Raw genomic sequence first — 25,003 nt, 5'->3', positions numbered from 1 at the left:
TGGGCAGTTTCAGCTCTGTTTTTTGATCTCAAGTCAGGTAAAGCCAAAGGCAAGATATTGACTGTCAAACTTGGAAGTCAGGTCTTAGGCTTTGAATACTTTGTGATAAGGATTCTTAAAGATCTATTTTTGTGGACATTATCAGACTTATTTCTTGATGGAAAATAAGCATAAATAGTCTTAAGTATGCCAAAGTCTATTTTAATTACTGTATTCTCATAAACCTTGAAACGTTAATGTTTTAAAGGGGAGCTGCTTTTAAAATACAGGCTGGGAGAAGGGATTATATCTCATCATTAAGATCTCTTTCCAGTCTGTAAAAGTCAGAATTGCATGTACCATGTTAAATATATTGCCTGTGCTTGCAGCAGAGAATGGAGATATTCCATAGTTTTTCCTGGGTGTGTGTGCTTTTCATTTCTCTTGTGCAAGAAAGCTTTCTTGGTTCTTTAGCTCCGTTTTTTTTGCTGGTGTATGAAGATAAAAGTTAATGAGAAACAGGTTAAACTCCCTGTAAAAAATCAGGGGCATATTGTTCTAGATTTTTAGATATTTAGGCATCTCAAAGGCAGATAGGTTTACTTATGTTTGTTTTTGTTCCTTCTCAATTTCCATCGAAGTCGGACATGAGACCCCCCCATATTTCTCCTGGAATTTCAAAAGTATCTGGTTGTGGGGGTTTTAGCCCACGTATGCTAAATTATGTCTATTTATTACTACAGTTAGCAGTAGCTTCACGTATCGTAGCTTAAATGCTATGAATAATGTGTGTTTAGAGTATTGATCTATCAAGTACCCTTAAGGTAACTACATTTGACTTGGATATTTATATTTCAACTTCAATTTGAGTGTCATAAAAATGTATTATTTAATAAATCTTTGGTTTAAATACATCCAAAAGTATACGAACCACATAGCTATTTACATGCAGTGTCTTTTCTGAGCTAATAACCATAGTACTAAACTGGGAGCACAGTCTGGTAGACGCACCTTAGTGTAGATAAATCTCGTGTCACTGGACATGAGTGGCATTTCAGGAAAATAAAGTAGAAATAGTGAATATGTTTAGGGCTGACTGTTTTAAATGAGTTTTCCTTCTTGGTGACTTGACTTACTGAAGCTAGAGATTCTTGAAATTGCTTGGGTTTGAAGTCATACATCCCAAAACCAATTTTTGTGTTGCAGTATAACCAAACCGACCGCAGAATAAGTAAGCAGGTTTTGTGAGGTTTGATTAAATCCAGTAACATTCACTTTTTCCTTAGTTAAAAGTGGATATAACTAACCTTTCTGCTCCTGAGTGTTTCATCTTTAAGAACTCCAGCTAATACTTTGACACAAGCATCAACTGCTGCTCCCAAACCCCTACACTGAAGCTTTATCCCTTTTCTGTGCCTTTCACACTTCAATGTGTTTTTCTTTTTATTATGATCATGCCTTTGAAGGTAACTGTGTTCATGTGGATTGGGGGTTTTTAGTTTTCCAGATACATCTTTGCTGCTCCTAAGTATTGGGGGCTGGGGAGAAAGATGGGGCTAAGAAATTATAATTTGAAACTTACTTTTTGTTAGAGCAAAGATTAGCTTTAGTGAATGTATTTCTTTCCCTCCCCTTCCCAAATGCAGGCTGAGAGTTACTGTGAAGTTCCTCACAGGTGTAGGTCTTTCAGGAAAACTATCTGAAGTCTTGATAGTACTGTAATTACACCCTGGGCAGTGCATGGAGGCACTGGCAGGGTTCACCTGGTGATCCAGGCTTGGTTCTGGCTTTGCACGAGTTCTGCTCCTTTCTCCCGTGGGCACTGGGAAATACCTCCCTTATAGTTCAAATGGCAGTTAGGAATATTTTTCCAGATGTTCTGGTTGCTCAGCTAATGATGTGCCCAATCCTTCTCTGAAATAAATTGCATGGAAATAACAGGGATCATAACTGGTTTAAGTGATTTACCTTGGCATTATCAGGTGGCAATTCTGTTGTGGTTCTTGTTATGCTCCCTGAAACCGCTGGGTCGTGCAGTGATGAGGTTAAATGATCTGTGATGTCTGTTCTCCTGGCTCTAATTTTATTTGACAGCTAAAACAGGGTAGGGGAGAGGAGAGTGATGCTTTCCCAAAGCAGAACCTGAAAGCATACCTTCACAAGCAGAATTACTAACTTCAGGTTTTCTCCTCAACAGATGTCCGAAGCTACACGTCTGTGAAGTGGCATACCAATTTTAACAAGGTTTTTGTAAGCCTGTATTGGTGAACACAGCAAGATGAAATGACCCCGCAGTTGAAGGCTCACTGGGGAAAGCGAGTAGAAAATTTCCCTGCCTTTGAAAAGGGCACACGTTCTTCTGGAAGCCCTTGCTCAAACCAGCCTGTTAGCTTTAGCCTTTCTCTAGTGCAAGCACAGGCTTCCAGCCTACTGCCCTCCCCTAGTGTCCTTGGGTGAAATGCAGGCTAGGAGATGAATTCCAAATGTTTCATAGAAAAATTGCTCTAAAATATTTATTCAGTAATTGGGTTGAACAGCTTTTGCTCTCCAATTTAATCAACTATTTTATACCCACTTCAGGCTGCAGGTAATAGACTGAACTGAATGTTTCGTATCTTACCTCTTTTGCATTATTCATAGCCTATTGTCTCTCATCTTGCGAGATAAATGACCTCTGGTTTTAATAGTTAGGTTTGATTTATTCTTTTTTCAGCCCGTGTAATATTTAAGCAATTCCCAGGCAGATTCAGAAGATAACTTCTTGAAGACACCAAGTGTAGAATTGCATTGATCTAGCATCCACTGATGCATCAAAATGACAGCATCCATTTGAGGGAAAGCGGACCAAGAACAATTTACATTTGAGAATTATAAGTTGTATCTTCCACAAACCAATTTTTTTTTTACTGGCAATATTAGAAAACCAGTTCCTTTTAATCTTATCCTGATGACTCATCTGCTCTTGATACTATAAGGCTATCTAATACCAGAAGTTATACACTATGCTTTTTTGCAGTGGAACTGTTTTAAGTTTGTCCCTGCAGTTTATCCCGCTTAGCACAGCGGTTGCATGTGCCCTGTGCAATGGCCTGAAGGGCTGTGCTCCCAGGAGTGCCACTGTATAGGGGTTAAACCTAAATCATAAGGAACAGAATAAATATTGGAGGGTTTAATTTAAATAATAGTGATGTCTTGGCAGCATATACCCTACTACAGTGGGTGGTAGGATGGCTAAGGGTGAGTGAGGAGTTTGGGGGAATAAAGCAAGAGCTGGTAGCACTGAGAGTTCACCCGTAGTATAAAATGGAAGTTGATTTTACAAGGAGCAAGACAAAAATAAAAATGGTGATTTGGAGCTGGGTGGTGTATTTTGATCTCTGTACTTCCTGCTTTCAGAGTTGGACAAGCTGTTTGTGCTTGATGTCTGTGTCAAATCTCTCCCAAGGAGGAATAAAATTTATTGAGTGGAGGGAAAAACACTTTCTATGTGCAGGTACGCTGATAAAACACATGCTATTTACCTGAATTGCCTCTTTTGGTGCTTTCCTACATTAAATCTTTCATTTGGATGAACCTAATGAGTAGTTTTAAGTGCTGTGCAAACAGAGGGTTGTAGAGAGAAGGCAGTGACCACTTGAGGAGTGACACAGGTAGTTTACACTCATTATTTACTTTAAATAGGAAAAAAATGTTTTCAATTCAGACATCGCTCTTGAATGGCTCCATGCAGGAGGAGAAAGAGCGAGAGTGCGTGAGTTCACACACGTGTCTGTTCTATTATTTCTTCATTTCTGGCAAGTCCTTGGAAGTAGTTTTGTGATTAATTGAACTGTTGATGTACATCACAAAGCAGTCATCTCACGGATAAGCTTGCTTAGGAAGTACTTTTTCAACTATTGTAGCAAATTTAGCCAAGCATTGAAACACTTCAATTTTTTTTTTTTTTCTTGTTTCTGTGCCAGAAACTTTAACTGTATTAAATATCCTTGGATATCTTTGTATGAGCCAGTGATAACTTTTCTTATGTCCATGAGCCAAGAAGCTAATGAAGGTTGCACAGTTCAGTAAAATATTTTTCTTTGCCTCGCTGCTGTAAGGAAACGGTTGTGGAAGTCTCCCTGGATTGTAATAAAGAGCAGCGAGCAGTAGAATGACAAGAGGCAGGGACATCTGAAAAGGGTGGATGTTATGAAAGCCTGTCAAGAGCATCACACTGTGTGCAATACTGGGGTTTGACTGTTCCCTGTGGGATGTACTGGGCTGATAACAACAGAGTATAGTCCAGATGACTGGAAGCTTGGGATAGAGTAAGTAGGTATTGGTTTCCTTCCTCTGGCAAATTTGACCTGCAGTTCTAACATGTTAAAATACTGTATGGCTGGTATCTGGGAAGAGGAAAATTTAACACAAAGTAACTGGCAAGGCAGTTGGAACGGGAGGTTTTCACTTGCTGAGCACGTGCAAATGTGCTAGTGAAAAACAAACGCTGAAGCTGCTTTATTCATGATCTGTCGTCTGTTCCCAAAGGATGGGTTCCAGGTTTGGTTGCTGCACTCTGTCAGGCATGCAAGCAGTGTGCTCTGTGCAAGAGGATGGGGGTGACGTTTGCACGTCATCTGGTGGCCTGTTGAGAAGCCCTAAATGAGATGTGCTACGGGTCAAGTGAGTATTTTCAGTACGGTATAGAAACAGCCTTCAAGTTTTGTACTTGAAAAGTAGTAACTCATTCCGTTTTGAGTTCAGTTTTCATCCTTGTCTCTCCTACTCACGTCATACTGCTGAGTCTGATGTGGATCTACTTCCTTCCGCACGCTTCGCCACCATGAATTTGCTCCTGGAGAACTACTGCAGAGCCACCATTTCTGATGGAGCAGTATGGAAAATTCTTTTCCACTGTTTTAGTCTCCCAACAGCTTTAAAAAAAACCCAAACAACTTCCCCCAAACCCAAAATTAAGTACCTGAGCCTTTTGCTTCAAAGCAACTTAGAATTTCTGCATGTAAATACCCCTACTTCCTCTTCTGTGTTTTTTCTCTTCCAGGAACACAGGGTTTGTTTTCCGTATGTAAAGCAATTTGAGCTCTTAAAAATGTTATTCTGTAGACTGGTGGCTAGCAGAGACACGGTCCACGCAAATTTCACGCCAAAACTGGTAGCCTTTGATAAAACTACATAGGTTTTCACTTTGACACTAACCCTGTCATGCAGTTATATAAAGAGAAAGCTTTAGCTTTTTATTCCTGCCTGTGTGTGGCGTGGAGTGCTTCTGTTAGCAGGTATGTATAGCATATGGTGTAATGAACTGTGTGTTGAAGATGCTGAGGTCAGAAGTGTGGTGGGGGAAGCTGGTAAATGGGAAGGGCAGCCTCTCTTGTACATGAGAAGTGCTAGATGTCTGGTGACAGCTGATGAAACAGCTGCATGTGTCATGTATGAGGTTGCCTAATATGTGGCACAGTCCAACCGTGTATCACTTCTTGTATTTTAGGTTTGCTCTGAAAAGATATCATTAATAAATCCAGATGACTGTGTTAGTCAAGTTCAAGACATGCTCGCTCGCTGCCTTTCAAAGATGATTATGTCTTTGGGTTTAAGACTCAGTGGGGGGTTTGTGATGCAATGGAAATGCTCTGTAAAGATCTTTGCTTTCAGCTAGCTTTGGCTACGGAGAGCTGAACTATGTATGAACTGGTTGAATAAAATCTCCCTTGTCCTGTACGTGTGCTTGACATGTATCAGTTGCTTGCTACGTACAGCAAACTGAATGGTGTTCTCCTTAAAGGAAAAAAATGAGGAGTACAAATGCACTAGTACAGCAATATAAAATTACAGTAAAATAGTCCTCTTGTTCCTCCTTGGACTTTTGGATGTATTAATGGTTATAATGCTTTGGGGTTACCTGAAGCTCCTAATTTTTTCTTCATAAACAACAGCAACAAAAAACTCTCTCCTCTTTCGGCTTGTGTAGAGTTCTACAAAATTGTTCATGTATTAGTGGCGTGGACGTCCATGAGCTGCCCTGATAGTACAGTCTTTGATAGCTCATGAATTTGCTACTCATCTTGTTCTTGTTGACAGCCATTAAGGCTGCTACCAGATGATGGCTGCAGAAGTGATGGTGGCAGAAGCTTGAGACGCTACCGTTCTCTTGCAAAATGTTGTTGTAACTACACAAATCACATGTGCTGTCAGCAACAGTTTTAAAATAAGCCAGTTGACTTTGCGTGCTTTCTCCTGTTCATGTAATTTATTCCATGGCTGTAGTGGTCACTTTGAGATGGTCACAGTGACTTCTACAGAGACCCTCTAACCCCCTGCCCTGTGAAGTGCCAGCAACTGTACTTGGCTGACATGGTAAGGCACATAGCTGCTGCAGTGATCAGCAAAGGGCTGACAGTCTGTGTTGTATTTTAAGGTCAGGTCAGTAAAGGACCTTTAAAAGCCCATCTGGAATTTGATTTGGTTCCTCAGCTGTGCCCAGTTAGCTACTGCTCCATGGCCCTGGACTGTAAACTCTGCTACTGTGGCAAAAAGGGGGGAAAAAGGATTCCTAGGATTGGCTTGCAAGAGACCTTGGAGGTTTTTTTTTTTTTCCTTGTAGTGTGGTAAAATAGTATAAGCAGCATTCATTGTGTTAATACTTCAGTGATTTCTATCATGTGAGATTGCTTTTAAGGGGTATGGAATATCTTTGCTTGGTCTCTGTATCAGATGACTCTTGTTCCCAGGTGCTGTAGCACATAGGAGAGGAAAAGGTGCCAGTCACCCAAATGGCTGTTGTGGAATGTACCTTCTGTGAAGAGCAAACACTGACACTAGTTTAAAGCCTCCATTATTATCTCAACCTTCACTAAAGCCAAGCTCTTTGCCTTGTCTTACTGTTCCCAAGGACCAGACAAAGCCAGTTACTGCACAGAAGGCAGCTAATCAGGGACACTTGTCTGCCTGAATGAACTGATGTTTCCAGCTCTTCACAGGGTCCACCGTTAAAAAGGAACTTCGTGTTGCTCTGGCAGTTGGTAAAGCCAGAAAGCTGGGCAGCCCTGCTGCTGTACAGATGCTGTGCAGGTGTACGTGTTTGTGTAGCGTTGGTTTCCACAGTCAGCCAAGAACATCCCAGGCCCATCTTTCTTTGAAATTGAGGTTTGCATGTCTGCCCTTTCTGCATAGCGTTAGGCTTAGGTTGCAACATATCTAGTGAGAATCAAACAAAATAACTAGGTGAAATTCGACATAAAACAAAGTAGATGTGAAATTTGAGGAAGCTCAGCTGAGCAAATGGGATCTCAATGAAAGAAGATAGAGCTCAGAAATAACACTACATTTTCAGGTGCTTTTTGGTCATGGGCTGGACTGCAAAATGCCTGCTCTTGTGGTTATAAATCCACTGCTACAAAATCTGGACTTTAACTGCCTTGGATTCTTGCACCAACAAGGAAGAAAGACTTAGTGGTTCAGAGGCAAGGTGTGGAGGGAATGAGTTGCTGAAGCAGCTGCTAAGCAGGTAGTTAGCAAAGTCAATAGCTGTGGCTGCTGCAGCAGAAGGCTTTGGTGTCACAGGCTTGCAAAATGATTCCTCCATGTAAATTCTGTGTATTTGGGCAGAAGGTTTTCCTAGAAGGAGAAAACAGCTGTTTTGAACTCGCCTGTTTGACTCCTTGACAGTCATTTTGGGCACAATGACTTGTTAAATGATTTCTTACTGTTTACTTAACTACTTAATTTTGGATCCTTGAAAGAATCAACAGGTGGAATAGGTGGGAAAACACTCCCTTCAGAGAACTTAGCCAGATGTCATGTGGTTTTTGAAATACGCTTTTTGCTAGACACTGTACTGTCTAACTTGGTGTTCACTTAAATTAGTCTGCTTCCAAATGGATGTGAGGCACAGGAGCCTTTTTCAGGTAGCAGCAGATGACTGAACATGCTATATTTTCTCCTAATGTGATGAACACATAAAGCAGCATTTCAAAGTTGGAGCTGACTGGCTCTAATGCCCTTTGCTAGAACGTGCTACAGGGAGGCTTGGACTTCAGGGTTGTAAAAATGAAGGAGGGGTCTTTGCACAGTCAGTGCTGAAGTACAGAAAACTGATGGTCTTCTGCTGGGCTCTTACAACTCACATGTATAGTAGTGCTGCTGAAGTTACCCAGTGATGCTTCCAACACCTAGCTGTTGTGTTGTCCTTCACAGGTCACCTTGGATGCAGGATACCAAGCAGCGTACTGAAGTTATGGCTGCTTGTCTTGCCTCTGTTGTGATAAAGTGTATACGGTTCCCCAAGCAGTGCTTTAGCAGCTGTGGCCGTGTGCTTCTGCAATCTAAGCATCAGTGGTGGTTGTTTCTCTAGAGTTCTTCCCCTCCCCACTAAAACTGAGCATTGCTCTGTCAGATGGAAAAGATACCACATGTCAGCTAATGATTTGCTTAATAGCGCAGTTAAGCACCAGTGCAATCAATCTAGTGACAGAGTTAAAATTATCTCCTAATTACATTGAGAATCAAAGAAATCCTGTCTCATGGGGGGAGGAGGGAAGCAGGGAAAGAGATTGTATTTACATGCGATTCTAGGAAGGTCTGGGGCATAAAAGGAAGTTCATGTCACCCCATTAAGGTGGTGCCTGACACTTGTATAAGTTACCTCTAGCCAGATCAGAATGGGCATTTTGAGCTTCTTGCTGGGCTGAAAAATGGTGTGGGAAAGCTTATTGCAATCTGTTTCAGGCTATGCAGGCTTTATTTCTGTTTATCTTTCGAACTTGCTCTTGTACAAACTCCATGAGTACTTGTTTGTTCTTACCCAGAAACAAGCCACCGCCTAAACTAGCAGGTGTCAGAGGTGTTGGTTCTCCTGCACAATTCTTTAAATGGGGGGCAGTCATACAGCACCTCGCTGTAAATCTGCCTTTACCCCAGAGGGTACAAGGTGGACCTCTACAAAGCTGCAGGGGCTTGCTTGTGACTTGGCAGCGTGGAGGTGGCTGTGAAAGAAGTGTCCTCAGGGGCTCCTGCAGCCAATGCCAACTTCCTGGTACGCAGCGAGAGACTGTGATGCCGATGACATCTGTAATGCAGATCAGTGAGGTAACAGCACCACAGCGTGAAGTTGGGTTGGCTTTGCATGCTCGTGGCTTTCAGCCAGCAGCGATGAGGAGTGCTCTAACTTCCTGCTGTGATTTCTGGGGGGGTTTGGGGGGTTTAAACATCAGAGAAGCTGCTTCCGTCCAGGGAAATTACATACGTTGGTAAGAGGAGTGGCTTGACAGGATGCTTTCCTAGAGATCATGATCCTTTGGGGAAACCAGGTATTTAATCTTCCGTTATTCCTTAGGCAAGGCTTTCTGTCTGGAAGATGTGGAATTCCAAAACAGAAGTTTCAAATTAGCTGAGTTAAGAATAATAAATGTGTGTGGGAAAACTCTCTCTCCCAGAAGTCGTCCCCTCAACTGCCACATGCTTTCCTACAAACTTGTCACTGGGTTTTCCCACCAGCCCCCAAACCAAAAGAGGTTGTTCAGTGGTCTTGGAGATGATGCTTGGTAATCCAAAGAGTCATGGTGTCAAACTCATTAAATTTAATGCTCTAAATTTAAGTCCATCTTCGCTTTCTACAATAGGCAAGGAAGAAGGTGAGGAGAACAGCAGTTATTACTGATCAGGCTTATTACTGTGTAATGTTGGTCTGTCAAACTTCTGTATTATTAAATATACTGTATATATTAAAAACAAATTGAACCTACCATGAGAAATAGAACAGGTCTCACTTATAAACATTTCCAAACCAATGACCACTAACAGACTACATTCTAACCTATAAAACTGCTGCTATATCTCTTTGTTATGGTTATTAATTATAAAGTATTGCTGTGTTTTGTGAAGTATGTGATGGTAGCAGCCCGCTGGTGTAAGCAGGCGCTTGTGACAGCTTGTAACTGGTGATGGTCTTGTTCGGAAAGGCTGGAACAGGCCAGTATTTTCCTGGTCTTGCCAGTGCAGCTGAACTTCATAAATACCTTCTTAGCTGTTGCGTGCCAAGAACCTCTCAGTGCCACCAAAACATCTGACAAACTTAAATTAATTCGGTTGCTCTTGTCTGTAGGCATATTGGAATGAATCTTCCTTCGTTTCAAATGGGGAAAAGGAATTTATCTTAAGAGGAGAAGGGTGTGCCTGTCACCTACCACCCATGCGTGATTTCACAGACTGTATTCAAACCCTTGCAGTTGTAACTTGGTCTTAGTTCTTTCCCATGCATTTTTTTTGTTTCCCCAAATAAGTTATGTTCGTGAAATACAGGAGTGCAACGTAGAGATCACAGAATCACAGAATCAACCAGGTTGGAAGAGCCCTCTGGGCTCATTGAGTCCAACCATTGCCCTGACACCACCATGTCAACTAGACCACGGCACTAAGTGCCATGTCCAGTCTTTTCTTAAACCCCTCCAGAGATGGTGACTCCACCACCTCCCTGGGCAGCCCCTTCCAATGGCTAATGACCCTTTCTGAGAAGAAATGCTTCCTCATGTCCAACCTGAACCTCCCCTGGCGAAGCTTGAGGCTCTGTCCTCTTGTCCTATCACTAGTTGCGTGGGAGAAGAGGCCAACTCCCACTCCACTACAACCTCCCTTCAGGCAGTTGTAGACTGCAATAAGGTCACCTCTGAGCCTCCTCTTCTCCAGGCTAAACAACCCCAGCTCCCTCAGCCGTTCCTCATAGGTCAGACCCTCCAGACCCTTCACCCTCCAAACCCTGATGTAAGTATTACTGGTTTGTGTGTCGAAAACAGTGGTCTGCTTTCCCACTGATCTTTTTGCATCTAGAGCTCTTTTATGGAATTGCGTAGTATTCAGCTGGACAGCCTCTTACACTGCTTACAGCCAGCTATTTTAGTACTTCTCTTAATGCTTTCTCAACGACTGATGTGTTTTCACTGCTGCACTGAGAAAGCTGAAACTTTACGTGCTATCAGGGGACTTGGTCTCTGCAAATATAAACAGTTTGGTTGGAAGTGTCTGGACCTGGTGCCTGAACTATTAACTAGTAATGCCTTGCTGCTTGCTTTCTTGTTTTAGTAATAAGCTTTGTATATACTCAAAAAAAAAATACTGTCGTAGGAAGAATCTGCTTTCAATATCCATGTGAATATTTCTGGACATGCAAGCTTTTAGCAGATACAGTTAGCAATAATCATGACTAGCAGCTGTGACAGCTAATTGTGGTTCACTTACAAGTTGTTTTGATCCAATTCACCCATCAGTGAAGTAGAATAAGCAGGCAGGGATGAAAGAAACCAATTGTAATAGAGTCCTAAACCTGACTCATTCTCCTTTTGTGTCTGGATCTTCTAAGGTTGTTGATAGGTATCTTGGAGATGACTGTGAGCTGTGCCTTGGTGCAAGTACAAGACTGCAGAACTGCGAGCCCAGCAGACTTCACAAGCACAGGGCTGCTTTGAAGACAAGGCAGAGTCCTACCAGTAGGTCAGCTGTGGAGGCTTGTGCTCTCCATCGTTTGTTCACTCAATACAGCCAAAATAAGACTACAGCAAGACTTGGATAGAAACTCCGACCTACTTTAAGATGGTGACATCTTAAAGTGGGAAGTGGCCTTACTGTATAGGAACTTCAGTTTTTCTTGTTAAGGAATGACCCAAACTGACTGACTAGTCCTGGTGAAGGTCTTGTTACATCTTCTAGTGCGTTTAGCCTGTTCTCTTGCACACGTGAAGTCCTTGGAGTGCAGACAGTGTGACCAAATAAAAGTGTCACTCGTCTCCCGTGCTGTGGCTGTTCCGTAACAACTTGCGTGCAAGGCCTGGGTGGTTGTAGGGGGAAGGTTTCAGCTCTTTGCTCACCATCTGACACCAAGGCCAGGGGGTGAAGTTGTTGGAAGGAGGTGTATGTGTCTGGGAAATTGAGGGGGCTTTTAGCCAGCTTGCATTAGCACAGGCTGTGGACCTGTGTGTGAGGTGGTACAGTTGTGTGGTGGCAAACGGGGGCTCTCTGGCCTCTTAAGACTGTCCCTGTGGAGAAGAAACCTGGGATTCAAGGTTGAAAGAATTTTAAGTAATAATTAGCACTGGATCAAAGGGAAAGTCCTGGTTCCCAGGTCTATTAACTGTAGTGAAAAAGCATTTAAAAGTCTCTTGGAAAAAGAAGTATGGAGAGTATCCTATTCTGCACGAGCTGAGCCAGCCTCCTTGCTTGGATCAAAAGCATGTTTTGAAGTCCTTACCTCGATGCCTGTGTCCCTTCGTGTTTTTTTCCACGGAGGCTTTTTTGCTCCATTTCATGTGTAAATTTAATTTACCTGAGAAGAATGATTCGATTTTCATTGACTAGACAAAACTGTCAATGAAAATACAAACTGTAGAGGTGCCTCTGACAGCTTGTATAATTCAGAGCCAAATTGTAAATTGCCGCCTTCTAGGCCGCTGAACACCTATCACAATATATTAAACCCAGTTTAATTGATTTGGAAAAGCTTTAAGGAAGTGACCTAGCCAAAGATCTCCCATTACTTTCCATTCCAAATCCCCCTCTCCCAGGATAATCTCTCTTCCCAGGGTTGTTGATTCCTACATGGTCTTAATGACTAGAAAAATGGTCATTTTTCCAGTGTATTGTTTCCAAGCCCTTAATATGAATTAAGCCTCAGTGTTCGTACTGGAAAGAAGTATGAACTGCAAACCCTTTGTAGCATGCATATCTCTGACGTGTGGTTTACAGATTGTCATTTGGCAAGAAGTTCAAATTGGCTTTTCAGGACTGACTGTTGAAAACTGATTTGTTTTGTGTTGGATCTTCCTTGTGTCTTATTCTTTGGATGAAGCTGTAACAGTTTCCGTGGGAAAAATTTTTAGATGGTTAGAGGTATAAACATGGTAAATGTTATGTTCTGGATTTTTAAAATAAAAGAAAAATACTTGGGCTGAAACAATCTGAAAAATTGCAATTAAAATTCTACTAAAACAATCCTTGTGATCTGCATGATATAGAATTAGTAGAAAGCAGTATTTGTAAACCAAAAGAGAACCAAATGTTTGGGAACTCCTTTCATCTTTCATAATGCTCCCCTATAATCCTAATTTATCAGATATACTGCTAGTGGATAACTTGATAACCATTGAAAATGCGTAGGAAAGTTTTAGGTCTGTTTTTCTTTAAGGTTCTTTTGCTAGTGATTTAACTTAAGTGCATTGACTTAATTAATCATTATATAAACCAAAGGTGTGTTTGTGCATGTGTCCATAAACCTGGTTTCAACTAGTTCCCATAAGACAGAGGAGGGAGGTCCAGGAAGAGACAGAATTAATTGACACTGACGAGGGCCTGGCTGCAGGCTCTGCCACGGCACCTAATGGGGAGAAGCAGCCCTTCATTAGGGTGTTTGGCCGCTCGTCCCACCGCACTCAGCTTGAAGGACGTGACTGAGCTTGCTCTGAGGAGGGCAGTGGCTGTCAGATAAAGTGATCAACTTCAGTTATTAGATTTCCTGAAACTTTGTTTAGCTGTTAGTGCCTCTGTTGTGCTTTCATGCATTGAAGTGTAATTATGTTGTTCAGTTTCGTAGCACAGTAATTCCGTGCAGGAGATGCTGAAATGAATAGCTTTGAGCTAGTGAGTGCTACTGGGAGATGCCGTTACAGTCGTTTCCTTTATCAATAAAATAAATCAATGAAATAAAACCCCTTTGATCTCTGGGTCTCCTCCTTATCATCCCAGAGATGACTGATGATGCAGGCACTGGAGTTCCAGTCAGACCCACCTGCTGCCAAGGTTGGGAATAGGGGGTTTTGAGGAGCAGTCCCACAGATGAGAAATGCTTGCAAACTCTAGAGGAGCAGGACCAAAGTGGCTCTTCTGTGCGCTCCCTAGCCAGGCTGGAGCTGTAACACAACAGTGTTGAGGAGCTTGGGAAATACTGCCAAGTTTGCATTTCTGAAACCATACACAGACTGCTACCGGGTACCATACGGCTCTTCCTTGTGCTGTACGGAAGGGGTCGACCCCAGTTTCCTATCTCCTTCTCTCGAAGAGAGGCCAGGTGAGATGAGCTGTGGAAAGCCTAACTGGGAAAGCTTCAAAACTGAATTTAACGTGCCATTTAAATGTCAAATTCAAAATAAGCATGTCTGTGTTCTTACTGCACTTCATTAGTATGTCAATAAAGATCTGCCTCTGCAGAGCACTGCCTTTCACTTGTGTTTAACCTCTACTGAGTTGCCTTCTCTAGGCACATACCTGTGGCACACTGTAGGGTGAGGCATTGCGCCACTTCCTCTCTCAGGGTGGAGGTGGGAGGCCATCCTGTGAAATAGTCAGGTACAAGGTACATCATTAACAACAGGATATTAAACATTAACATAGGGATATTAAGTTTGCATGTAAGTTTCCTTGATCTGTGGTCTGGTAGCACAATGAAACAATGCTCTTTAATGGATTTAAAATATTCATAATTTTTGTTGGAATTTTTTTCTTTTTTTTTTTTTTTCCATTTTCTTCTGTTGCTCTGGTATGACGATAACTTGCCAGGGACCACAAGTGATGGCAGAAGTCAGAGTTACCCAGTAACAATCCTTATGGCAGGTAGCATATCTAGGGGAAACATGTCAGGCATCCACCCTTAATCAAATGGAAGATTTTTCCAGGGCTTCATGACAAGACTTGTGTGGGACTAGGAAAAGGATTGATTTTTACTGTACTAATCACACCTGGTAGTGAACTGATGCAAACTGAATACAGAAAACAAAGTAGCATGCCAAGCTGAATGTCCTAAGCTTTGGTGTTTCTCACAGAAGAAACCTGGCCAATGTTAATTGGCCACAGGTTATTTGTAGCTGTTTATCAAACCTATGTTTTTTATCTTAGGACCTGAACTGAATGGGAGAGTATCTGTAAAATTTATCTGGCACTTCTGGGTGTTAATATACTTTTGAACTCCCCAATTGTCTCAAAGGATTCAATCCTAAAGCTAATCCAGTCTCCACGCTTACCCTGTAAGGCTCATCATCTGGGAGAAGGAAGTACTTTTTGTATTTAATGCTTGGACTGAATTGATATGACTTTGGTGGGTACAAAGGAACTGCCTCTTACTGTCCAAGGCATTCCTCCACAAACCTGCTTATGTTTCTGCTCTGCCAGTTTGGTCCCTTTTTGGACCAAACCCAGGTAAGGTTAAATAGAGATAAGATTTCTTGTGGTGTTCTTTCCCGCAGGAAAACAAGCAGGGAATTGATGGGTAGGACTCCCCCAGTACTGGGATGTACTGGACTGCTGTGACTTGCAGAATATTGTACTTCTTTGTATTTCAGGGTATGCAGCTTCTCTGATGCTGTACATACGCAGGCGTTGACTCCAAAGTCTGCAAGAGCCTGCTGTTTCTTTTCAAGAGCTGAAAGCAAAGTTCCCTCGTTTCTGAGTTTATTTCCTTGGAAAACCAACGTGAGTTGGCTGCTCCCCAGCAAGCACCGAGACAGAAGGAATTTCCTTGCACTTGTGGAAATCTCACTTCATAACTCTGCTTATTGTTTCATTCTTGCTGTTGTAAGTGCCAGGGATGTGTCAGTTAGCTGCTGCTTCCTCACGAGAAAGCTCTTGCCATTCTTTATGCAGTGTGGGAGAAGAGGGGTAAAAGCCCTTCTTTTAAACTGGCTATAACAAAGACAAAAGTAGTTGCCTAATGGAGTTGATAAGTGCTAGAGACAGAAAAACAAACCAACAAAACAACAGTAAGCTGCCCTGGGGAAATTGCTGAGGGGAATCCATCTGATTCCTTCTCTCTCCTTATAAGATCGTTAGCTGTGAGCAGCTGAGGGAGACAAAATCATGCCCTCTGAAATCAGTGGGATCAAAACTCACTAAATTCTTTAAACTGCTTTTGAAACCAGGATTGGAGGTCCCTTTAATTTGAGAAGAGAGGTAACATCCTTTTCAGTACAGGAAGGTACAAGTAATGAATCTGGAAACTAGGGAAAGGAATTTAGCTCTGCCTTGTCTTTGTGCTCAGCTTTCAAAGCTGACACAGGCTTAAATGTATCATGGTATTTTGTCTGGTTTCTGTTTTTCAGTCCTTCAGACTGCAAGGGAATTAAAATTCTCAGCTTTTTTTCCAGTAACCATGAGAGCTGTATTAAAGAAATGGAATTCAAACCATCCTACTCCAGTTAAGCAAAAAGTATTTTAATAGTGAAACCGTGATCTGGCATCACAAACCACGAGGGAAATGTTCCAGCCCCGCTTTGGGTTGCCTGCTAGAGGTAGGAAGGACTGTGCAAAGTTTGGATGAGAGAGGGAGTGTGGTGGTCTGGTGTACCATGGCTATCATCCGTTTCAAGTAAAGTAGGAACAGTGTAATTCTCTGTGATGGTGTTGACGTTTGCGACGAAGTTAAGAACGTAGACTGAGAAAAGGTTTTGGTTTGGGTTTGTGTGTAGTGTGTGGGGTTTTTTGGTGGTTTTTTTGTTTGTTTTGTTTTGTGGTGGGGGAAAAGTGGTGTGGATGGTGGCAAGGGAAGCACCTGCTGAAAGCAGTGGAGACTGCTTGACCAAGGTGCTTAACGTGTCTGTTAAACTTTTTCCCCTTTCATTACCTCCTCTTCCCGCTCTTGCACCTAAGAGGCTCAATCAAAGCCATCAAAAGCAGTGATGTTCCTGTTACAAGTCTCCTGGTTGCAGCATCTCCATAGCAGCATTAATGGCTGGGAGAAAGGCGCAATGAAGAACGAGGGGCAATTGCTTCATCCCCTTTTCTCTTTCTGCAAAGAATGAATCTCCTTCCTCCTACCCCCACCTCTTCCTGGACACTGTGGATTACCTGTTTCTTTTTAGGCAGATGGGCAAAGGGAGCAGGATGAGAAGGGAATATTTATAGCTCACCTCCTGTTTATAATCCTTTCCTAGCAGATGTGATGAAGCTCTGTACTAATGCTGGAGGAAGAGAAAATTCAGGCAGGAATGAGAAGGGTGGCAAATGAAGACCATTTGCTGATGTGTAGGTCATACGAAGTGCTTCCAAATGCAAAGATTAACACTTCCCACATCTTGCTGGCATTGCCTTTTTTGTGTCTGTCTCCTCAGCCTGATTTTTAAAACAAAAAAAAAAAAAAAAAAAGAGGAACAGCACTGCAGTTCAGACGGGTTCTTGTTCGCTTGACCTTCATCCGCAGAAACGTTGCCCTGTGGAGGCAGTGGGTGCAAGGTGTTGTTTTCGGGGCAAAATCTGACCTCTCGAGTGGGATGTGAGTGAGGGCATACTGGCAAAGAGAACGAGAAATGAGTTCAGGCCAGTGGGATTTAATCAGGCAAGTGCTTGGGTCCTTGGAGACAAGCCGTATGGTTTAAAAAAGCAGCAGTCTGGACTTGTTGGAAACGGGGGAGAAGATTGTGCTCAGGGATGTGGGGCTCTTTTGCCGCTGCTGGAGCATGGCTCCCAGGTCCACGGGCGTTCCCCACCATGCTCTCTTCTCTGGCCAAATGTCTGGGTTTTTTTGCATGCCAGCTTGCTGCAGGGCAGCAAAGTGGTGTGGTTTGAGCATTACCCTTGCAAGAACAAGTGCTGTTTTATTGCATACCAGGTCTCAGACAGAAGCACGGTGTGTGCCTTGAAGGAAATACTTCATGTAATATCTACCATGCGAATGTATTTAGAGACTGTAGCAAAAAGTTGGAGGTCTCCCATACGGGGTTAGCAATTTGTTGAACAAATCCCTGGTAAAGTTGGGCTCAATTTGTCCCTGCCAGTGGCAGGGAGGTTGGAACTAGATGATCTTTAAGGTCCCTTCCAACCCAAACCATTCTGTGATTCTAATTTCAGAGGAAGATTGAGGTATTTTTCTTTTCAAAGGGAGATCCTGGAAGCAGGACTAGATGTCCAGACGTCTCAAAAGAATGGAGGTGGTAAAGAAAGGGGGTGAGAGATGCGGGCAGAGCTCTCCAATGCCCAGACTGGCCCGTTTTTATCTCTTTGGAGGTTTCTGAGGAAGCCAGGGAGGATGCTGAGGAAGGCATCCAAAATTAGCAGGGCTGTATCTGGGTGCTGGCAGCAAGATCCCTCTTTGCTGGTATCGTGGGCATGAGGGCCGCCATTATGTCTTCTCCCTGTCCCCTTGTGTGAGGGACTCCTACGCGTCTGCCTCGTCTGAGGACTGAAAAGGTCTTGTCTGTGCTCAGACCCCTGCGTTGGTTCATATGTGAAGGACTTTATTTGCAGACTTTGCTTTAATAGTTGCTATATTGGGTGCCCGGGGCGGCAGCGGGGCTGAGGGGTCTCTGTGAGGGGCAGCGAGCTGGTTCCCGCCAGTTCCAGACGGTTCCCGCCGGTTCTGGCGGCCCCTGGCGAGGCACAGCCGGGCCCCTCAGCGCCGCTGGTGGCACCCTGCGGAAACTGAGGTAAGAAAGGGGGAAAAACACGGGGAAAAAGGAGAGGTATGAGGGGGGAAAGTGTGAGGAACAGCCCTGTGAGCACTGAGGGAGGAGGAGGTGCTGCGGGCAGCCATGGTTGGGTCGGTACCACACTGCTCGGGCGTGGGGCTCTGCGTGGGCTGTGGTATGGGTGTTTCCAGAAGGAACCCCCCTTCCCCTGGGCATCTTGAGGGCATGAAGAAGTTGGAGTGAAGGGGTAAGGTGGATTGTGGAAAGAAAAAGGTGTGAGGTGGTGAGAAGGTGTGTGAATTTCTGTCTGGTTCTTGCTATTATCTACTTTAATTGGCAATAAATCAGCTTTCTCCAAGTCCTGTGTGTCATGCCTGTGACAGCGATGGGTGAGTGATCTCCCTGCCTTTACCCTGACCCACGAGTTTTTTCATCTTGTTTCTCCCCCCGACACCTTGTTGAAGAGGGGGATGAGAGAGTGGCTGGGTGGGCAGCTGGCCATGGCCAACCCACCACAGTTGTACGTACTTAAATCCAGTAGGAGCTTATGTACTGGTGTAAAAATATTAGTGGTTTTGATAAGTTACTCATCATGGAGCTTGGACAGCAGATTTCTGGTCAGAATGTGGTTTCGCTCTGTGTCTTCTCTGCTTTGCCAACACAGCTGGTATGAGGGGGAAGCGAAATGGAAGGACAAAAGGGGACCCCATGACTTACAGTGAAAGTACTGTTTCAGAGAGATCAAAATGTAACAGACTGAGTACAGAAGTAGCTGGAGTCCTGAAATGAGGGAAAGATCAATAAATGGAGCTCTTCAGCACTTTTGAGGGGGGTGGCTTGGGTTGCTGTGACTGCTTGGGGAAGCTCACAGCAATTTTTGTCACTGAGATGCTAGCCAGGGGATTTTAGGATAATCACTGTTAGAGCCAGGAAAGATATTCAGTTTTTTATGCTGTGAAAGTGGGGATAGAGAAGAAGATAGCTGTTGCTTGTTGGAAAAGGTGAGCTGCTTCATGTCTGGCTTAAGGCAGTCTTATTTAAAGAAAGCCCTTCATAAAAAGATGTTGCAGCTGACACTTGTAAATGTATCTCTTAAAGATTTCACTCATGGTAAGAAATTTTTACACAGTGAATGCTGTCTTTCACAGAAGCTCTATAGCATGACTGTTGCTGGTACTCCAGGTAATGAGCGAGCAGCATGTTTTATTTGTGTTCTAGATTAAGATATTCACCTTTTTCATGCTTCAGTGGTTTTTTTGGTTGGTTTTTTTTTTTTCTGATTTTAATTAGGGTTTGGAGACTTGGTACCCTAAAGTTGCTACCATTGGGTAATTATATAAAATACAGAACATAAGCTCTGCCAGATTGCTCCCTCTTTTCCCATCAGAGAGCACTCACCAGTAGCTAAAAGGATGTTTTTTCTAGTAGGGCTTTGATTAACTTTGTCACCTATGTAGAATCAAGGACCTCTTGAGATGGTGTTACTTTACCTTTGAGTTGTCTATATAGACCTTGACAAGGCTGGAGGAAGTGTTAGTTTTAAACAAAGGACTGGGATTTTTACTCTCGCTCCCTTAATTATTCTGGGAGCGAAGCTGCTGCATAACCCTGAGCCTCTTAACATGCATCTTACTGCAGATAAGTCAGGAAATGAATGATTGAATGGATGTGGAAAGTGAATTCCTGCATTTTTCCTCTTGAGACCCAGAAAGTTATTCTGGTGTTTAAAGCTTCTGATTTCGGTGGTCTGGCTTTGCTGCTTTTCGCACTCCAAATATCACTTATTTCAGAAGTGGTGGACAAGGCTCTCAGCTGAAACCTGGTTGTAATTGTTCCGCACTTCTTTGCTGAAGCAGTGAGCTGTCGACCTGTCTGCAGGCAAATGATCCTGAATCTGGTCAGCAAAGCTTGAACAGTTCCTCTCCTCCACCCTGCCCTGCTTCAGTCCCGCGCTTCAGCACATTTCTGCATAAAGCTGTTGAATTGCAGACGTTGGATAAAGGGTTCAGACATTTCCCTCCACCTCAATTTTAAAACAATAGCCACCCTTCAAGAATAAAAATGATTCCTTAAGCTCTCAGTCACCTCGGATGACAGGAGATGGCATTTAGGTCTCTGCTGACTTTGAGTTTGTTTGTTCCTCTTTTTTCTTTTCCTAACCAGTAGAGACTGTTTTCTTAGATAAGAAATTTCTAACAGCAGCGGGTATCGCAAGCCGCAGTTCAGAACTGCAGGAGTAACAGATATGTGCAGTTTAACCAGCATTTCTTTCTGTAAAACCTGATGGCAGCATACTGCTGTGGGGTTAATGAAACATAGAGTTGGATCAGGCCTGAATCAGGGGGAAAGAATTGTCAAAGTGGTTAAATCTAGAGACACCTCAGCTTTTTGATGAGTCACCCAACGTGCCCTGTTTTTCAACCCGTTTTGCCTTTTCCCCTGTTCTTGCCCGTATTGTAGGAGGGCAGGAGACTTCTGGAGCTAGCTTATACCTGTCAAATGCTCCTGGCCTTAAGGTAAAGCCTTTGCAGATGCTAGCTGATGATACCTTTCAGTTATATAGCTATTTTGCAATGGGATAATGCTGGGTTTAGTGGGGTTTAGGATTTTGTGAAAACCGCTACTAAATTTTTGGACTCCCGTGCAAATCTGGTAGGAAGGCAGGCTCTTGATGTGCAGTATTTCAAAAAGAAATTACTAATACCATGTAAAAGGGAAGAGTGAAGTGGTGAAAAGCACGTATCTGAAAGTACCAGCTCTGCCGTGGGGTTGGGTAAAATAAGTATGTAAACAGTGCTTTGTGGTAGTGCTCTCTGACAGGAGGTTTTGTGCCTCACTGTATAAATTCTGCCCACTTACTGTTGTATCTGGTCTGATACTATTATTAGAAGGATTAAAATTGAAGTTGCTGGTTTCAAATAGGAAAAGATCTTTTTTTAAACTTCCTCTAGAGGCTTTCCCTCCTTAGGTCAAATGTGGTTCTGAAAACGAGCTTACACGTGGTGCGGCTTCTGATCATTGAAGCTTCTGACTTTTTTCATAATATAATAGTGATGCCAAGACAGCAGAGCTTGATTTCTCCAGGATGCGAGGCTGTATCTGTGTTTTGCTTGGGTGTTTTTGAGTTTTAAACCTGCTTTTCTGTAGGTGGAAGGGTGGTTCCTGCTTGCTCAGCAGTAGGACATGGGTGTCAGTCTGGAAGACTTGCTATTTGTCATATGTAAAAAGGCAATTTTGCCCTTTGATTCCCAACATATAGGGTTTGGGGTTTTTTTAAACCTTACTTTTGCCAAAATATGCAACTTTTTAAGTTCAGTTACAGCTGTTTAATGCCCAGTTCTCTTTCCTGTTAGCTGCCTGTGTGACTTGACTATGAAAATGCAATTGCAAGGAGGAAAAATGAAAATTCCTCTGATTTTTCATGGTCAAGACTGAGAAAAATAGAGCGTAAATACAGCACAAATGAGAGTGAATTTCCAGAGCTGTCAAAGCACTGCCCACCTGGGCTGTAGGTCCCGCTTTCAAGAAGGCGTAATGTAGTTGAAAATACCCTCTGTTTGCATACCAGGCTTCAGAAGAAAAGTGAAGTAGTAGATAAAGCGATTTTAAGTAGATTATTGAAAGCAACCTCACAAAATACGGAGGTCTGGACAATCTGGCAGAGAAATAATCAACAGCCTGGGTTTTGTTTGCAAACTTCCATTAGAAATTTACTTTAAAAACAAGCCCTCCCTATGAGATACCTTTACAGAAATGCAGGTTTGGCAACTGTGTTTTAGGAACCAACGAACAAAAAAATGCCAGCCCATAGGAATGCCCATATTGGACTGCAGCTGTTGGAAGATCTGAGTGCTCGTCACCGAAATATATACCACTGTAGATGGATGAGAGCTGGTGTGGCACCTTATTCTTTTTTAAAATTGGGCTCTTTTGTGCCAGACTTGTAATTTCAGTGTTGGGGGAGAGTTTGTATGTAACTAGTAGAACTTAGCCTGGAAGACAGACTTTAAATCAGTCTGATTCTAGATTTTCATGAACAAATTAGTCCCTTGCCAAGGTTGCAGAACAGACAAACCATTCATGCGCTTTCTTCTTATTGGGCTCTTTTTTTTATAGCACTTTTTTTTTTTTATCTTGAACTATTTGTTTTTGTACGAACAGGCATGTTTACTACTTGTGTCGTAGAGTTTGGCTTCTCTTCTTCTGCAAGGACAAGAGAAAAACGACACGTCAGCACAGGAAACAACCTAAGGGAATGGATTTATTAATCCACACCTCCCTAACCTTCCCCCTCTGTTATGCTAAAACTTCATTTTTTAACCTTTAATGACTGATGCTGTTGTGTGATTTCTACTTTCCATGTCCCCGTGGTAATCAAAATTGATTTCTTAAAACTCAATGTGGCTTTAAAAATACATTTTACATTAAGGGAGAAAAAAAAAATCACAGCTGTTCTGTTAGACATTCTCACTTTAAACTACGTGCCTTGAGAGCGAGGTGTGTAGAGGTGAACTTGGCTGAGGGGGGAAACCCCACAGGGTGACAGATGGCAAGAGAAGAGGCTGTTCTTGACAGGCTCTCCTGGGTTGTGGCTTACCCCTGCGGTGGATGGGAGGAAATGCCCAGCATTGGGGTAGGGGATGGGGGGACAGGAGGTGGCACTGGGCTGTGATCCTGCCAGCCGAGCGGCACTGAACATTTGTCCTTTTTGCTGTGCTTGTATTTTCTAGGTGCATCAGAGGCTTTCTCCTTGGCAGAGCGTGAGAGTGGTCTATTGCAGTACCGTAGTGCCCTCTGATGGTGAGTACTGATGGGGAGAAACTCTGGGCTCACTTTTGGCTTCACTAACTTAAAGCATGTTCCCTGACCCCCTTTTCTGGTTGAGGCTTTTTTGGCTAGGAGGTAATCCAGTTCTGAATTAAGGAAGTGACAGAGAACAAAGTCAGTCAAGAAGAATTAAGGACACGGTCAACTTTTCTAATAACTGTCCTTATACAACCAGGCAGGCTTCATAAAGAAAGATGTAACTGCGTGCAACTGTCCAAAATTTTTTGCCAGATTTGTTCCTGATGTAGCCTTGAGGTCTGTGTGATGCCTGCGTGCCTGTGTGCCCTGTTAACTTTATTTATACGATGAAAGTGCAGCTCATACCAGCTACTTGCTCAAACGGTTGAAAGCACTGGCTGCTGCAGTGAGTAAATCGTGAAGCCAAGGCAATTATTTTCCTTTATTTAAACCCTGGCGCAGCTCAGACATCAAGCTTTTCTGATAAGGCTGTCATAACATAAGGGAAAAGAATGCACTAGTGGAACTTTAAAGATCTCTCTACGCCAGAATGCAGAGAGGAAACAACCAGCTTTGAGATCACTGCCTAACATCTGCACGCTGTGCGCAAAGACTAGAGCACTTACACTGACACAAGCCGTTAGTGGTAGTGGATCCTCTCCCCACTAAGGCTTGTTAATAAAGCCTGAAGGCTAATAAAGGGCTCTGTCACAATTGCTTTCCCTGCCAGGATAGTGACTGTGTGCAAACAGAGAGAACATGAGTGCTGTGGAGAAGTCAAAATAAAAACCTGAAGGCTTAAATGGGTACAAGTGTAGAGGACAAACGTAAGGTTGAGAGGATAATGTGTGTAGCTGCTTGCCTGATTTGAGTTCACCTCTCCTTATATTATGCTTGAATATTTCTCTTGTTATTTCTTCCAATAACTTCACCTTTACCAGTAATAAATGTTCAATGCTGACTTCTTTGGCCACACCCTTTTTTTACTGTACTTTGTTTTGGCCTAATGTGTCGCTTAAGTTGTTCTTATGCAAGAACAGAAATCTTCAGACCTGTTACTGGTGCACATATGGTTGAATCAGAACTTTGTGGTGCTCGGATGCAATTCATACCTCGAAGCAACCTCATGCTTAATATAGCGTGTAAAGCTTTTAAAATCCTCCATGGTTTTATTTAGCAGCATCCCTGCTCAGGCTGTAGGTGTATGTAATTGTAAGTGAAATACACTTGTATACAATTACTTTCTTTTACTTGTCCCATGTACTTAAATGCTGGCTTAAAATTTGAAGATTAGCCAAAATGGTAGCTCTGTAATTAGCGAAATGCCAAAATGCTTTGTCTGCTTACTAACTTGTAGTTGCCCTCATGCAGGCACTCCCCAGGGCTGTCAGAGCAGAGGAGAGCAAGGCAGACAGCCGTATCGCAGGGTCTTGTTAATAACTTTTACTGGAGCTGTCTGTTGCTGTCTGTTAGGTTTGTGTTATTGACACGTCCTTCGGATTTTTCCTTTTTTTTTTGGTTGCCTCTGAGCTCTTCCCTCTCCAATGCAGTAAAAATCTGACCGAACGTTCCTTGTGTGGGAGGTGATGAGAGGATCAAATGGGAATTATGGACTTTCCCCACCAGTGAATTAGGCTAGAAAATTACTTTTACAAGCTTTAGCAAGGAAAACATAAACCAGCTGTAATTCCAGACTTACTGAGGCAGCCCTCTGAAGGGAAATAATTTGGTCTTTATCACTTCACCTAAGCTGGAAATCCTTGAGAAAGGTTTTGTGTGTGCTACCAATGCTCATGACTCTTGGTGTAGTGTGACCTATTGCGTTTATCGCTGTGGTCTCCAGCTGGTCTGTGGAGGGTGATAATGCA

General features: G+C 43.0%; 1 protein-coding gene across 2 annotated transcripts in view; it reads left to right on the top strand.

The window, feature by feature from the left end:
- The window catches only part of MCU (mitochondrial calcium uniporter), a 93,503-nt gene that overhangs the window by 55,641 nt on the left and 12,859 nt on the right, over positions 1 to 25,003 (top strand). For both annotated transcript variants that reach the window (XM_068416561.1, XM_068416563.1), the window contains exon 2: positions 23,081 to 23,150. In XM_068416561.1, coding sequence (XP_068272662.1) covers positions 23,081 to 23,150 — 70 coding nt within the window. The remainder of the gene's footprint in view (positions 1 to 23,080; positions 23,151 to 25,003) is intronic.

The sequence above is a fragment of the Nyctibius grandis genome, chromosome 20, assembly GCF_013368605.1.
Source record: "Nyctibius grandis isolate bNycGra1 chromosome 20, bNycGra1.pri, whole genome shotgun sequence".
Classification (NCBI taxonomy): domain Eukaryota; kingdom Metazoa; phylum Chordata; class Aves; order Nyctibiiformes; family Nyctibiidae; genus Nyctibius; species Nyctibius grandis.
This window is presented reverse-complemented; position numbering and strand designations above follow the sequence as displayed.